Raw genomic sequence first — 17,157 nt, forward strand, 5'->3', positions numbered from 1 at the left:
AAGTATCAGTTTTCTAAATGATGCGAGGCGTGTATATGTGGGAGTGGCGCAATACGAATACCCCACCCACAACAGGATTCCAAAATCCCTGGACTCTAATCTCATGTTCACATAAAAATGTCGTGCTTTTGTTTCAACGTTATCAGTTTTGTAAATGATGAAAGGTAGCGATTGTACCGTGTGAATCCGTGTATCCCATCTAAATTGAGCCTCCGAGGAAGGCGTCAAATTTACAGAGACCTTTAATCTATACCGTAGTGGGCGTTGATTGAATTAGGTTCGATTTTTTTCTCCGCGCAAATTGCATCATCACTAACACGTAATAGGGAAATTCATGTTCACAGCTTTATAATCCCCAAGCCAGTCGAATCACGTATGGTGGGCACCTCAATCCCCGTTCCTATCTGATAATAATGCATGTCTTGTGATTGATTTTATCCTATGGCGTTCTACCAAATTCACACCTAGGTCCCATAACAATTTCCCGTTGCCATGGTTTCGCCATTCCATATTTATGCTAGTAGCATTACGAGTATGTAGATTACATCGGAGAGACATTCGCGGGAGCCATCGCGTTGGCGAACAATAGGCGGTGCCTTGCGGAGCTCTGACAACCGCGTCTTGCTTTTTGTGTGGTTCTACTGATGAGGAGAGCCTAGCATAATGCGGATCGCCATAATTTTCGTGGTAGGAGCTCTTCTCCTGTGCGCCGACGGGCACAGGGTTCCCGTTAAGCGGGAAATGGAAGAATCGGTACGGGAAGAAGACATGGCGGCGCTACGCGAACTGAGCCAACTCCTTGAAAGGCTGCCCAAGGTGAGGAAGACTCAATCTCAAAATTGCTGTAATTTTCAGCATTTGCGTCTTTCAGAATCTTCAATTTTTGTCTTTCAGAAAGGCTAGGCAAACTGTAAATGTGTGAGGACTTGCGTCAGAGAAAAAGGAAAACAACAGAACAATTAGCATTTCTTGTGGTGTAAGGAAAGACAATCTCAAAATTGCTGTAATTTTCAGCATTTGTAATTTTTGTCTTGCAGAAAGGCTAGGCAAACTGTAAATGTTGTAATAAGTACATGTATGAGGACTTGCGTTCATTTCAGAAAAAAGGAAAACAACAGAACAATTAGGAAAACAATTAGCATTTCGTCTGGTGTAAGGAAAGACTCAATTTAAAAATTGCTGTAATTTTCAGCATTTGTAATTTTTGTCTTTCAGAAGGGCTAGGCAAACTGTAAATGTTGTAATAAGTGCATGTGTGAGGACTTGCGTTAATTTCAGAAAAAAGGAAAACAACAGAACAATTAGGAAAACAATTAGCATTTCTTATGCTGTAAGAAAAGACTCAATCTCAAAATTGCTGTAATCTTTTCCCCTTTCTGAACGACTATGCAAACTGTGAGTATCGGCGTAAGGATGAATATTTTCATAAATTTCATAAAATAATGTTTATTTTGGCAAAAATAGGAAAGCAACAGAATCATTTAGGGAAACAATTAGCATTTCTTCTTCTGTACTTGGTGCGTAACATGCTGTTTAGCATATCTGCTTTTTGTTTACGAGAATCGTCCAAGTAAAGAATGAAAGTTTAGCAGAAATAAGAAAACGACGTTATCATTTCTTCCGATGTACCTGGCATGTAACATATCTAGCATATCTACATTTCTGTTTCAGAGAGTTGTATAAATAAACAGTTAATTCATCTATCCTTAAGCGGAAACTATCTAATTTAGAATTTAAGAAGAAATCAAGAGCTATTCTTTCTATCGAGGAATCGTGGCAGTTTATACATATAGCTAGGCATAATAAGATGTATGAGAAGGGTCACTACGTGCACATGAAATATATTTACAGAAGCCGTGGTTTAATCTCATCCAAACTGACGGCCTATGACTGAATGTAAATCAAAATAGTCAATTTAACACTATAAAATTTATATCAAATCTATATTATAATTGTAGGGGGCATAACGAAGCATCAATCACTTGATCAGTCGTGGGAAAATTGTGTGAAGAATTTCTCTGATAACAACATTATACATCTTCAATAAATCGAAACGCACAACAAAATTTGACAGCAGCATCTTCCTAAATGGAATCATGTGAGAAAACGCAGCTCTGAACTGCTGGTCGCCTACCATCCATCACATATAACTCATATCAGCGCCTTTGTAGCCTGGGATATGAAATGTGGATCTAATATGTTATGAACAATGATGAGTCAGCACTAAGGAGCACTGGTCGTTGAAGAGGTTATACTGCAGACATTTTTTCTGCATCTCTGCACTGGTGCGGGTAACATCAAAATTACCTGCAACATACAAAATTGGATGTATTTATTTATTTATCATACCACAATTTATCATACTACAAATAAAAAAATCATACAAATTTATTTTACACTTCATAGATGGTTACAGCTAACGCAGCAAATATAAGCCCACATATGACTACCTCCCAGTACATGGACCAGTGCAGGTTAGGTGCAGGTAGACATAGAAATACCTGCACAGCTCTAATTCTATCTGCACTAACCTGCATATGAAGATTTTGGCCAAAGTACCCCCTGCAGTTCCACAACAAACTGCTAGGGGGGCCAAATCTGCACTGCACCATTTTTTTGTTTCTCATGAAATTGCTATCTGCCACCAACATATCAAAACCCTGGCGTGTCCAGGTCAAAAGATACAAAAAAGGGACGTTCTGCTTCAGTACCAAGGACAGCCACCAGCAATCTACCATTTACCTTTGCATTCCCAAAGCCTATGCACATACCAAATATCGTCACTCACAAGTCTTCTTACATTGGGCACAAATATGTGGGAACACAGACAGACATACAGACAAGTCAGTCCCCAAAATCATTTCTCATTGAGGACACTATATATCGTATCCAGAAGGTGTCTATCTAGTTCCGTTCCTGAATGGGTTAGAATTAGGATCAGGCACGGTTCTGGATACCCCACATGGATTCAAAAACGTCACAAGCTCTGTTCAGGATACGCGTAGACTATCCAGAACCGTGCCTGACAATGGTTCAGGAGAAAACACGTTTAACTGGATACAACAAAAATCAATGGAAGTCTCAATTGCCTCACAGAATAAGTCGTTATGGTAGAAAAAGAGGCAATAACCCTGCATTCAAACGGAATTTAATTTGCACAAGGACTGCATAACGTCTGGCGCTGCGCTGTGCAAGTGATTATTCGCCGTCTATCCACCCACGGCCTTTTTTATTATTAAAGGCATCAAGTTTTTAGGGCTTGGAAACCCGATTTTTCAAAGTCAATTTTCTAGTTGTTTATCTACATACTGAGTTGAAACCACACTGTCCCAATGTATATTGACCCTCTTGGAGCAAAAATTCCCAAAAGTCTGACGGAAAATGGTTACTGGAAGGGCTCTTGGCTGATTTTTGGGGCACCTCCCAGAAAATAAAGGACTGATCTTGGGGCTTGTTTCTGCAGCTTTAAAAGCCCACGGTTTGAAACACTGACTCAAATGTGCTAATGTGCAGCAGTATGTGTGAATATGACGAAGATTGCCTTATTCTAAAAATTTCCATTTTTGCTGCCATAAAATCGCATTGGATGCCTTTAAAGCACATGTATAAGAAAATACAAGACTACGATCACGACGCACTCAAGTTGATTACACTTGCATAAGCACCGCCATCGAACAGAAAATACTTAACAAGACATAATTCTACATGAAAATTACACACAAGCAAACAATGCAAACCAGACATTATTGGGGACAAATTTTAATATAACTGACCTAAATGCGCTGTCCCACCCCCACTCCCCCGTTCCCGTAACATTTCAAGAAATGTGCTAAATGTTATAAATCAAGAAAGTTCGACACGGTTACTTTTGGAAATGAAATCTTGGGTAAGAGACATAATTTCACCATCCACCCACGCTCACTGCTTGAGGCAGATGAATGTCGTGATCGCGCCATTTTCCTCATCAAGCACAATGCAGTCGCAGCATTTCGTAATGAGCCAGTCAATTTTCTTATCATAATAGACACAAATTACATTTAATTTCCGCGACCTCGTATGTTTGCCAAATAATCTCTGGCTCATTAACCGTGAAGAATATGTCTAAATGATGATGTTAACCTCAAGCTACGTGACGTGTGTAACAAGTATGAAATCCCATAATTTACCAGGGCGTATTACAGAGATTCCTCATTAATTATGCAAACGAAGTCAATCTATAAATGTTTGAAGGCCCTATTATGGAAAAATGGTGGTATGGTAAACCAGTCATAATTGCCCTGATGAAGGTGACAGACGGCTAGCAAAATGCCTTCTCTTCTGGTTGTGCACTTAACCGTACTTTTCAACTATTCAGCAACCTGATGAAATTATTCACGGCTTGCCGTGGAAAGCAGTGGATTTCTTATTTATCCTCGTAAGCTACCGTGGACCCATCTCTACCATAAGACACACATGTATGGCTCCAGCCTTATCTCCAAACAGATCTCTGGGGGGCAACACACAATCCAACCTAATATCCACATAGATCCTACCGTGGCAAGGCAGTATCCATTGGCTACACCATTAGCCACTGAAGATCAAACCGTTCCAAGGCTATTAACACCCGATTGTTGCCAAGTAGTTGCTGATTTCCCCAGGCCCATGACCCTGTCCGGTGGCTAATGGTCACTCCTCTGGCCAGTGGAAACAGTCTTGCCACCGTAGGATCTGCTTGGAGATGGCTAATGGACACTCCTCTGGCCAGTGGATACTGTCTAGCCACCGTAGGATCTGCTTGGAGATCAATCCAACCGGCCATACAGTGTCCAATTGGCCCTTGTAGGATCAAGAACCGTGCTTTATCCAGAACCATGCTCAGGCACGGTTCTGGATAGTCCACGCATATCCAGAACCGTGCCTGGGGCAAATCTACATTCTTGGATCCAGAACCTTGCTTAATCCATCACCATGATAAGGCACGGTTCTGGATAGCCCATGCGTATCCAGAACCGTGTTTGAGGCAAGTCTACGTTCTTGGATTCGCGGAGACTATCCAAAACTGTGCCTGATCCTATTGCTAACCCATTCAGGCAGAGAGCTAGATAGGCGCGATTCAGGATACAATGGCTCCAGTAGGATCTGCTACAGAACGTACCTGGGCGGGGCCGGCTGGATATACTGTCTAGCCGGTTTGATATTGTCTAGCCCCAAGAGATCTGCATGGAGATTAGCCTCAAGCCTGCTCTCTTTTACAAGCTGAAGTCAGTGATGTCATACCTCCGCAATCAATTGTAGAGTTTCTGTATGATTTATTCAGAGGATTAGTAGCACGGAGATGTCTGTATTTTATTTTATTCACATATATTTATTGAGTTTTGGGCAAAAAGAAGGAGTTGCTTATATAACACCTTCTACCAAAAAACATACAATGAGAATATAACACATTGACAAGATACATGCATAGTTACAAGGTGGATAAAACCAAGATAAATACAAACAAGTTGGTGATCTATATCAATTACGAGAATCTACCCGTACAGTAAATGAAGTTTTGAAGTACATCAAAAACATAACAGCTTTGTAGGTGTGAAAGTGATGTGGACCCTCGAGGTAGCAAGGAACATAGGGAACTGTATTTTCCACCACAGAAAGAGTCACATAGCTGGCACTCATTAATGATGTAATTTACACCATCAGCTTGACTTATAACTACAATTGGGCTGGCCTGTGTATTGGCCTCTGGGAACAGTCTGGCATATAAGCTGCCGGTTGGCGCCCGTTTCTCGTAATGTGGTGACTGTCGGAGAGAACTCTGGCATTTCTGAGAAGGCCAGTAATATTGCTACCAAAAGCACCCGTGGGATACGAATAGCAGGCAACAACCCATCAATCCAGTCTGCTATGCTACAAATTTGCCACACGCTATGAGCCTAACGGGTAATGCTTTTAATTGCCTTTTAAGCGGATTGTTTATTTTAGTCATTCATCTATCATCGTATTAACAGCGATCATCAGCTAGCTCCTTAAAATCGCCTGAAACTCTTCTGTCTGTTGCTTTTCGCGGATTGTGACAAGGATATTATGCCGTCAGTGGATAAGGTTTGAACTCGGTGCAAAGCTACCTCTGTTGTCTCGCCATTGACCGTTGTTTCGATGTTAAGCCCCACTGTAAAAATCTGCTCTCAGAGGGATTATTGGTTTTGCCAGTTACATAATGTTCCCTTTTGAGGTAGTCGTGTCAATACATTGTCTGGACGGCAAATCTTTCATACGCCTGTCTTACGTGCACACGAAGTAGGGATGTCCACAATTCGCACATCTTCATTAATATTTCCAACACTCTCTCTTCCTTCTCAACGCACACTGTTCTGCTGTCAGGACAGAGAGTAATTTAGTAACGTCGCACTGAAGCTCCGGAGACAAGACGAATGGATCAGAGACGTGTCCATTTGTTTCTTATTGCCTACATGTACATGCAAGGGGAACAGTTTGATGAGTCCATGACAGCACAGTACACTGCAGGTTGCTCTTACTCTACTTTGATCTCTCACATGGAGCTTCATCGCTCAAAACATTACATCTGAAGCTCAGGAGAGATGTCGAAGGGATTAAACATGTATGCTTCCGTTCGGCTCTTATTGCAGTGGATGCATCTATCATGCCAGCACAAGGGGAACACTTTAAAGTGCTCGTGGCTGCACACCATACCACATGCGGCTCTTACTGTACTTTGCTCCCTCGCATGAGGCTACATTCCTCAAAAACATATATGAAGCTCAGGAGAGAGGAATAACCATGTGTAGTTCATTTGGCTCCTCTTGTATACATGCAAGGGAAACAGCTTGATGAGGCCTTGACAACACACTAAACCACAGGAGGCTTTTCCCGTACTTCGCTCCCTCGCATGAGCTTCATTGGTCAAAAACATTACATATGAAGCTCAGGAGACATGTCGAAGGGATTAGAACATGTACGAAATTGCACTGCATGCATCTATCATGCCAGCACAGGAGGGTCACTTTGATGCACCCATGGCAGCACACTAAACCACAGGCGGCTTCTACTCTCATATTGGGATTCATTCCTCAAAAACATTGCATATCAATCTCAGAATGTGCTTTAATTGCACGGCATGCATCTATCACGCCAGTACAGGGTAACTATTTGATGCGCCCAGGACAGCACACTATACCACAGACGGCCTTGACTATAATGTGCTCGCTCGCATGTGGCTTCATTCTTCAAAAACATTACTTAAGAATCTCAAGAGACACAAAGAAGGGATTAAAAATCTGTGTTTCTATTTGTCTCTTATTGCATTGCACAGCACACTATACCATACTGAATTGTACTTCCTCGCATGGCGCTTCATTGCTCACCGACGTGTTCTCACTGATCATTAATATTGCAGGAGCGGGGTCCATGGGAGTAAACTCAAAGTCGAAACAAAATACGATTCACGTCATTGTGCCCCGCAACGGGTAGATGAAAAATGTGTTCCTGAAGTTCGAGGCGTGCAAGATTTATTAATATTGGCCCCGGCGGACCCAGGATAACGTATTATGACGTCTCTATGCTGCAGAAGGCCTGCATGTAGGGTTTTCCGGTGAATACAGATGGCGTAGACAACTAATGTACTAATAAGACATTTCTGCACGTACAAAAAAGACATAAATCAAATATATCAGCCAAGAAAGGTGCAGGACAATTACAATTTCCACGTTAATGGTGTTTGAGGAATGTATTAAAAACACCACGAAAGTGGCCTTCTTGAAATCAGGATGTTATTGTTATGTTTACCGATGGAAAACATATTGTTTTTGCTCCATTCTTCTTCCGTTCCAAACACTGACCTCTGACCTGGACAATTACCTGAACCAGACCGTCTCTCACCATGGTAACTGGTGTTGGGTTACATCATGTTGCAATTTTATAGTAGGAGGGATGTAGACTCCTGTCACCATATATGTGAATGTGCTTGAGTAAGAATTAACAGAGAAGACCATATTTATCATTAATCTATTATTAACCTCAACCTGGTCATTTGGATATTTTACAGGTTGACGAGGGGGAGCGAAAGAGGTACAAAGAGGAGGAATATGAGCCAATGTACAAGAGAGGAAGTGACGAAGAGGAAGAGCGAAAGAGAAACAAGGAAAAGGAGTACGAACCAATGTACAAGAGAAGCAGTGAAGAAGAAGAAGAGAGAAAGAGACACAAAGAGGAGGAATTCGAACCAATGTACAAGAGAGGAAGTGAGGAAGAAGAAGAGGAAGGCGAGGAGCGAAAGCGCCACAAAGAAGAGGAATATGAAGCCATGTACAAGCGGGGAAGTGAAGAAGGAGAGGAGCGAAAGAGACACAAAGAGGAGGAATTCGAACCCGTGTACAAGAGGGGAAGTGAGGAAGAAGAGGACGAGGAGGAGGAGGGGGAACGAAAGAGACACAGAGAGGAAGAAGAAGAGGAGCGTAAGAGAAACAAGGAGAGCGAGTACGAACCCATGTACAAGAGGGGAAGTGAAGAGGAGGAAGAACGAAAGCGACACAAAGAGGAAGAATTCGAGGCCATGTACAAGAAAGGAGACGAGGAAGAAGAAGAGGAGGAGGAGCAAAAGAGACACAAAGAGGAGGAATACGAACCCATGTACAAGCGGGGAAGTGAAGAAGAGGAAGACGAAGAGGAGAGAAAGAGACACAAAGAGGAGGAATATGAGCCCATGTACAAGAAGGGAAGTGACGAGGAAGGTGAGGAGCGGAAGAGACACAAAGAAGAAGAATACGAGCCGATGTACAAGAGGGGAAGTGAAGAGGAAGAGGAACGAAAAAGAAACAAGGAGAGGGAGTACGAACCCATGTACAAGAAAGGAAGTGAAGAAGAAGAACAGGAAGAGGAGCGAAAGCGACATAAAGAGGGGGAATACGAACCTATGTACAAGAGGGGAAGTGAGGAAGAAGAGGAAGAGGAGCGGAAGAGACACAAGGAGGAGGAATTCGAACCCGCGTACAAGAGAGGCAGTAGTGAAGAAGAAGACGAAGAAGAGGAACGAAAGAGACACAACGAGGAGGAATATGAACCCATGTACAAGAAAGGAGACGAGGAAGAGGAAGAGGAGGAGAGAAAGAGAAACAAGGAGGAAGAATTCGAGCCCACGTACAAGAGGGGAAGTGAAGAAGAAGAAGAAGAGGAAGAAGGAGACGAGCGAAAGCGACACAAAGAAGAAGAATTTGAGCCCATGTACAAAAGAGGAAGTGAGGAAGCGGAGGAATTGGAGGAGCTCCGCAAGCTTCTGGAAAAACGAGAGGAAAAGCGGAAGAGGCACAAAGAAGACCTATCAGAGATATATCGTAGACAAGACGAAGCTGGAGGTGAGCATAAAAAGGATGAATTTCAGATAAACTAAATCGTAATCGTAATGGTACATGTAGATGACATTCCAGACAAAATTTGATTAATTTTTAAGTGGTGTTAAGCAAACCTGCCCATGAATGATATTTCTCCATGATCAAGTAGACAAACTTTAATCTGAAACGCTAGCTCATGTCGTTTTGGAATATGAAGAATATGAAACTCCTTAGACATATATTGCTAGTACTAGTATGATCGATTTTTGCAATTCGTAGAGGCAGAGTTTGCGATCGTAATCTATGTAAGTCTCTGCTGGTATATCGGGCAGCTACGTAGATTGGAAATCCGGTATTGGATTGTGCAAATGTCAAGTACGTATTGCCGGTTCGCGCCCAATTCTTATCTCGACGTACTTCTTATTAAACAATCCATCAAGTTGATGTTACAAGGTGGGTAGTTAACGGGAACTTTGCACGTCCAGACGTCTTACTGAGGGACGACTGCGGTGTGATAGATCGTGGTTAGGTTGAGGAATGAATCCACTCTACTTTATAATTACAAGATGATGTTGCAAGGATTGTGACTATGTTATGATGTAGAGATACAAAGTAAGCCTGTGCCTACAGGAGTATGTGTAACTCGCAAAAGTTTGGGAGTGGCATTACCCTCCACTAGGCCTTTCTACGGGAGTACGGATCTTAGAATTCGACAGAAAAGGGAAACAATTGGCCAGGAGAGTCAGTCCACAGGAAGGTTGATTTCTCCCTTCGAAGCGCAGGCAAATGAACTCTACGGTGGCCAAATTCCTCTGGCCAATTATTCTCCCTATTTGGCTAAATTTTACTTGTTTTTGAACCCGTGTTTGAATTCTTGTGAAGACTAGGGTATCATATGGTCTTTTCAGACCTATGAATCCTTGAAGATGCCTACACGACATAATGTGGAATTTATTTATCTGTGTTCGAAGATGGCGGAGTGAGAGAGGCGCTTGAAGAGGTGAAGAAGGGATGGTGGAGTGGAGGGAAAACGCAGTTTGGCAGCAACGGGGTGAGTCCACTTTTAATTATGTTATATTCAGAAGAAAAACGCACAGTTTTTGCTCTGTTTGTTCTTCTCCAAGTAAATAAGGTCAATTGCCTGGACCAGATGTCTGTCACCATGGTAAATGGTGCTGTAGCAGACGCCCTTTGGTGTTGGATTACATTAAGTAGCACGTTGCAGCACAGATCTGGAACGGCTTGTCACCATATGCCCTGAACTAGATGTCTGTCACCATGGTAACTGATGTTGTAGCAGACATCCTGTGGTGTTGGATTACATTATATAGCAAGTTGCAGGACAGATTTGGAGGGGCTAGTCACCATATGACCTGAACTAGACGTCTGTCACCATGGTAACTGATGCTGTAGCAGACGCCCTTTGGTGTTGGATTACATTATGTAGCAAGTGGCAGAACTGAGTTGGAAGGGCTGGTCACCATATGAATGTGCTTGAGGAAGAATAAACAGAGCAGTGGTTTGTTAGGCTAGACGAGGTACATTGTGCATTTGCTGTTCAAATGCTGCCTTTCTAGTTATTTTGCCCTTTTAAAATTACAGGGTTTTGATGATATATAATTGTGAAAAATTTTGTTCAGGGCTGTGCGGGAGTCGGAGGAAGCTGCAAGAGCAACGCTGACTGCTGCTCCAAGAGCGAGTGTGTCCCCGTGCAGAACTCATATTATCGCCGTGAGGGTAAGCCTATAATTATTTTCATTGTTTTTGCTCTCTCCCTCTTTCTCTCTCTCTCTCTCTCTCTCTCTCTCTCTCTCTCTCTCTGTGTGTATCTGTGTCTGTGTTTCCGCAGATTTTGTGAGTATAATTGTCAGATTTTGAGTATAACTCAAGAAGGATGGATTGTAATGATATTTAGTATGTGGCGTAGGTGTCTTGGGAAGACGAAGTTTAATTGTGGATCTCCCGGCCGCTGTCCTTGGTACTGAATATATGGTGGAATAACAACAGTTATATCATTATTATGCAAATATGATCCACTATCTGTCTGTCACTAACTGAGGTGGTTCCTGTCTTGTACATGGTTTGTATTTATGTCTAATAGTTACCCCTTTGTGTCTCCACGGGCTATTGGTGCTCATTTTAAACTTTTTGTGTGTTTTGTTGCCGTTTGTATCATACGCTTCATCCCCGCAAACTGCCCGGCCGGCCCCGGATTGAGAATTGTGACCTTAGCATTAGTAAGGCTATCGTGTGTGTGTGTGTGTGTGTGTATTTCTGCAGACGAAAAAGACCTGTATTTATTGTAATGATATTTGGAATGTGGCAAGACGAAGGTCAAGGTTAATTGTGGACCTCCCGGCAGCTGTCCTTGGTACTGAAGGGGAATTTCCGGATTTTGTCCTGGATATTTTTCAGTGTTCTGGATTTAGGCTGTTTTATCTTGTCTCTTTGCAACATATTATGCAAATATGATCCGCTATCTATCCGAGAAGGTCCATTGAGATAATATTTCATGTACATGTACATGTAACGTTACATACTTAGTGTCAAAGGCTCATCCCCCCCCCCTTCGTGTCTCCACAGGCTATTGCATGCCCACCTGTAAGACATGCGGGAAGGAGACAGCTGCGTGTTCTGTTCGTGTCCGCAGGGCCTGAGATGCAGCGACGTCGTGCAGGGAGGCAAAATCCGCTTCGTGTGCGACAAGCAATTCTCAGCACGAGAAGCCAGGGGCCACTTGGGTAAGTTAGGTACATATCATCTTCCGTTTATTATGGAAAATGTTAAACTGTTCTCCAACTCATAAATTTGACTCACCGGAATTTTCGACTGAATCACTCAGTCTTCCTCAGCTAGCTATCTGACCCAAATGCTGTGGACACCTGATTTTTCCCACGTGTGGCGTCAGAAAAGGTCAAAGGTTGTCTCAAGTCCATATCGCCCCCGTCCCGGCTGAGCGATGGTTGAAGTGCCCTGATGTACATGGCCTCTTTTATGTCTCTCTTGAAGTAATCCTGTTCGGTATCCAAGATTCTAACCCCCTCCAGATCCACTGTATGTCCCGGTGATTCTATGTGGATGTGCTGCGGCACCTCAGATCTTCCTTCTTCTTCTTGTATACTCTCTAACAACCCCTACTGGGGTATCACTGAGAGGGGGGGTGCGACGGACTATGGCTGCGCGGCCAGGGGTCCGGCCTTAAAGGCCTCCACTGTCTGGGCTTTTACTAACTGGCCCGGCAGCTTATTCTACTCATTTATTGTTCTTCGAAATAAAGAAAATCTAAAACAGTCTGTTTTGGCAGATATTGCTTGATATTATCTTCCGTTTATCTTAATGGCAGCAATTAAGTCGATAAGCTGTTTTGCCAGGATAATGGCGTATATATATTTCACTTCACACGTAATTGAGCACATAGGAGATTTGTGTAATGGTGAAGATGTAACGTTATAGTGTTTGTATCGATCACATCGCGTGTGCTCTGTCCATGTTAAGTGATCCTGCTGGCTACATGTACGGGGGAAGCCGATTAGTTCGACTAGCACTATTAAAGAGTTGCAATCATTCGAACTTAGCCTCCACCAGGCTTTTCTACGGGAATACGGATCATAGAATTCGGCAAAAAAGAGAATAGAATTGGCCAAGGGAGTCCGGCCGCGGTGAGGTTGTTTCTTTCCCTCCCTTTGTACGTGTACAGAAAATGATCCGAGTTTCCACAGACTAACATCGCACCGAGTTTCTACAGACTAACTGCGCGGCCCAGTCAAACCTACAGGGCGGCCAAACTCCCCGGCAAATATTCTCCTATATATATACTCAGCGTAGTTAGTCTGGTAGAGACTAATTCTAACTTGGTGTAGGAAGGTTTAATCACATCTAAATGCAGTTTTATTTGGTCCATATGTCCGCTGCTTGACTGTAAAAATGGCCTTCAAACTCTGCTAAGTCACGAACAGGCCATAAACTGTATGTCATATTTATGTCCTATGATCAGGCCATGACATGATTTTATGGAGGGCATCCGCGCGCTCATGAATTTTTGCCTGTTCTCCCAAACTCTAGATCTGTGATATCTCATCGTCCAAGTTCGTGTGGTTTACGTTGACTCTTTGGTGTGCATTTTTGTGCTGATTTCAGAGTGTCTGACCACTGTTTTGAATGAAGAATAAGAAAAATACAACCGCAGCTCATACATTTTTGCCTGTTCTCCCAAATCAGAAGCTGCTGGAAAGAGTAGACATTGGTCAAAGAGACAGATAACATGCCAGGGGAGTTGTTCCGCTAAAGCTAAAGGATTATGATTCGCCGCTCCTGATCCTTTAGCGGACCAACTTCCCTGGCACGTTATTCGTCTATTTGGTCAATTTGTATTCTTTCCAGCCGCTTCTGAAGCCTGGTAGTAGAGGCCAGATCTAGATCTTCCCCACAAGCATCTGTCAGCTCATAAATTTTTGCCTGTTCTCCCAAACTCTAGATCTGTGATAGCTCGTCGCCCAAGTCCGTGTGGTTTACGTTGACTCTTTGGTGTGCATTTCTGTGCTGATTGTGACATCCGCGCGCTCATAAATTTTTGCCTGCTCTCCCAAACTCTAGATCTGTGATAGCTCGTCACCCAAGTCAGTCCGTGTGGTTTACGTTGACTCTTTGTTGTGCTTTTTTGTGCTGATTTCAGAGTGTCTGGATGACCGTGACTGCAGGAAGAGAGGCGGCAGGTACTGTTTCAAGCACCTGACCTTCCCGTTGTCTTCCCGCTGTATCGGCATGTAGACAAGCAGCTGAACAATTCTACTGAAACTTACGTAAGTATTAACCTGTAAATAGTAGATCACATTAGTATGTATAGTTTGTAAGTGTCATTGCTGTATTCTTTTCCCTGTTTATCCATGACCTGTACTTAGCTTGTTAGAGCACAATAAAGGTCTTTCATTCATTCATTAATCTCCAAGCAGATTCTGTGGGACAAGGGGAGTCTATATTGGTCGCCTGTATACTTTTGGCCTCTTCTAACCACGTAGGGCGACCAGCGGTTACTTGACTTACTTACTTGATTTTTGTCGGGTGCCAGTCCTCCTCTGCCACCCGAACCACCCTGGCTGCCCAGTAGTCCTGCATAGCCTTCCCCATGCCATCAGCCTGAAGACTGATGTCCCTTTGCAACACATCTACGTAGGTGAGGGGCGGCCTTTCAGGCTTCCCTCTCCCATGTGCTGAGGACCACAGTACTAGGTTGGAGATTATTTCCTTGCTGCTTTTCAGAGAGTAGCAGTTACAGGTTGCCAATGTAGACTCCCTTGTCCCTCAGAATCTGCTTGGAGATTAAGTATTTCTAATATGTCCACCTGCACCAGTTAACCAGTCCACTTGCATTTGTCACAAGATCTTTCACGATTACTAGTATCCTCATACACTTAACGAATGTGTTCAGAGTGATCTTTCATGAGCATGTAGACGCACAGCTATAAAAAAAATGCTCCCAAGAGAGTTGTGGCTTTTTTATTACAACAATTCAGGACAACACATGGCATACTCAAGTTTTTTCAACTTATTTTTATACCGCCACCATCACAGAGGACAAATACAGGACAGGACAATACTCATTTTCACATGGGTTATGAGGGGAAAGTCGTGTAAAGTGCCTTTCCCAAGGGCACAATTGTATTGGTGGTATGTCAGGACTCGAACTCGGGACCTCTTGATTCTGAGTCGAGCACTCTGCAGTTACGCAACCAACACGACCTCACGACATTGAACGTGACATTGAATCGCGCTGATTAATCTCGAAGCAGATTCCATCCGAGGCCAGACACGATCAAATTGACCACCAGCAGGGGGGCAATCACAATTACCGGGGGCCAAATTGGACCGTGCTTGCGATGATTGCCTCTCTGGTCTTTCTCGGTTCTTGTAATTGTGTTGGCGAGCAATTCCACCTAAACTTGCTGCAACTGGTGTATTAAGGATAATCTGATACTTTATCGTACACTTATCGTACACTTAACAACACCTATCTAACACGTCATCCAAACAAGATAGCCTGAGTGGCCCAGCTGCCTCTTGTTGTCCCCCCATGGGACCACCTGGGGTCCCCAAAGAGGCGGAGTAGGCCCTTCTTACTAATGCCTGTAACCAACTCAGGGGTCAAAATCGTCAACTTTACAGTTCAATTTAGGCGCTAAAATGTGACACTGATGAAAAAATATGATTACGGACAATAAAAATAGACCTACAAGTCAACCATGTGAGAGAAACAAAATATATCGTCAAAATATGCCTCAGGGTGGGTTATTTAGTACCTTAAAGGCATCCAATGCAGTTTTTAGGGCTTGGAAACCCAATTTTTCAGAGCCAATATTCTACTCATTTATCTTCATACTGAGTTGAAACCACACCATCCCAATGTATATTTGACCCTCGTGGAGCAAAAATTCCCAAAATTCTGACGGAAAATGGTTACTGGAAGGGCCCTGGGCTGATTTTTAGGGTACCACCCAGAAAATAAAGGACTCATCTTGGGGGCTTGTTTCTGCAGTTTTAAAAGCCAAAAGTGTGAAATGCTGACTCAAATGTGCCAATGTGAAGCAGTATGTATCAATATCACAAAGATTGCCTTATTCAGAATATTTCCAGTTTTGCTGCCCTGAAATCGCATTGGATGCCACTTACCTAACTCTTATCTAACACATAACCAACACTTATCTAACACTTATCTAACACTTTATCTTGTTCTTTGCAGGCAGTTCATCGATCACATCGGTTTAAGACACAGAACCAGGCCATTGCTGATGATATATGTATAACGATATGTATATATATATACTTCAGCGGAAATCTGCAAGATTTGACTCTATGCTGACTGTATTGGATATTGGTTTTATTAAGTGTGCTTGTGTAATCGTGTGCTTCTTGTGTAAGTGTGTTCCCAATACGGATCTCGATGTACTAGCAATAATGACCTCATGTGAATCATGAGAGACGTCAGATATAAAAAAAATGTATTGTTATTCAAGTCATAGACGTAACGTATTACTTAAACCTTTCAAAGTAACGGAGATTTCTGCCTCAACATATGCGGAACTCGAAGAAATATGGCAGCATCCGAATGTGTATGAAAAATGTGCTTGTTTTCATGCATTTGATGGACGAAGTTTGCTGCATATATACCATAGTTCATGAGTCACGATTGGTGATGATGAAGTCATGAATCGTACATTCTACTCATGATGTGCAACATCTAAGGATATTTTACAAGAGTATCGAGAGAGATATCTTGGGAACAGCATGTTTTGTCATGATAAATATTCAAGAACATCTACTGCAGCCGCAGCAGCATTCGTAATCAGAAAACTAGAAAACATGAACAGTCGTGGACGGGAATAAGTAACTGGATTTATGACGAATTAACACACGAGCGTGTCTATGCATGTTAAGAGAAGACTGATGTAGTAAAAAAAGATCTGAATCATCCCGCCTACGTCGTCTTATATATTGTACATCAAAGAAAGTACGTACATTCTCCCACGCAGCTCCATTCCGTGGTAAAACCATTATCGCTGCATAGGTGTGCGTGGGAGAATGAGAAAGTGGCGATGCCAAGTTGATAGCTTGCGCGTATCGAGGAAGAAAAAAGTTGGCTGACAGTTTCAAGTTTCCTCAAGCCGATCTTGGACAAGTTGACAGTGTTAGCGCTTGGAGATTAAATCTAAACAAACTCTTGTATCATATGGTGGCTCACGATGGTGTTGACAGATGTTTGTGGGCAAGACCTAGATCTGGCCTCTACTACCAGGCTTCAGAAGCGGCTGGAAAGAGGAGACATTGGTCAAAGAGACAGATAACA

General features: G+C 42.8%; 1 protein-coding gene across 2 annotated transcripts; it reads left to right on the top strand.

Moving 5' to 3' along the window:
* Nucleotides 1-356: 356 nt before the first annotated feature.
* LOC109464846 (golgin subfamily A member 6-like protein 22) lies at nt 357-16,782 on the top strand. 2 transcript variants are annotated; one of them, XM_019761935.1, is made up of 7 exons: nt 357-816; nt 8,039-9,344; nt 10,292-10,371; nt 10,961-11,057; nt 11,904-12,070; nt 13,993-14,119; nt 16,054-16,782. In XM_019761935.1, the coding sequence occupies exons 1-5, from the start codon at nt 664-666 to the stop codon at nt 11,975-11,977; spliced, it is 1,710 nt and encodes a 569-aa protein (XP_019617494.1). In that variant the 5' UTR covers nt 357-663; the 3' UTR covers nt 11,978-12,070; nt 13,993-14,119; nt 16,054-16,782. The 2 variants fall into 2 exon arrangements, with proteins under 2 accessions (XP_019617494.1, XP_019617493.1); XM_019761934.1 differs by having other exon boundaries at nt 11,904-12,061.
* The last annotated feature ends 375 nt before the right edge of the window (nt 16,783-17,157 follow it).

The sequence above is a fragment of the Branchiostoma belcheri genome, unplaced genomic scaffold, assembly GCF_001625305.1.
Source record: "Branchiostoma belcheri isolate BF01 breed outbred unplaced genomic scaffold, Haploidv18h27 scaffold141, whole genome shotgun sequence".
In the NCBI taxonomy this organism is placed as follows: domain Eukaryota; kingdom Metazoa; phylum Chordata; class Leptocardii; order Amphioxiformes; family Branchiostomatidae; genus Branchiostoma; species Branchiostoma belcheri.

Excerpts from the sequence above, each read along its gene's own strand:
- LOC109464846 (XM_019761935.1), top strand. The coding sequence starts at position 664 with ATGCGGATCGCCATAATTTTCGTGGTAGGAGCTCTTCTCCTGTGCGCC. Across the intron at positions 817-8,038 it reads TCCTTGAAAGGCTGCCCAAG|GTTGACGAGGGGGAGCGAAA; the intron begins GTGAGGAAGACT and ends GATATTTTACAG. Across the intron at positions 9,345-10,291 it reads TAGACAAGACGAAGCTGGAG|ATGGCGGAGTGAGAGAGGCG; the intron begins GTGAGCATAAAA and ends CTGTGTTCGAAG.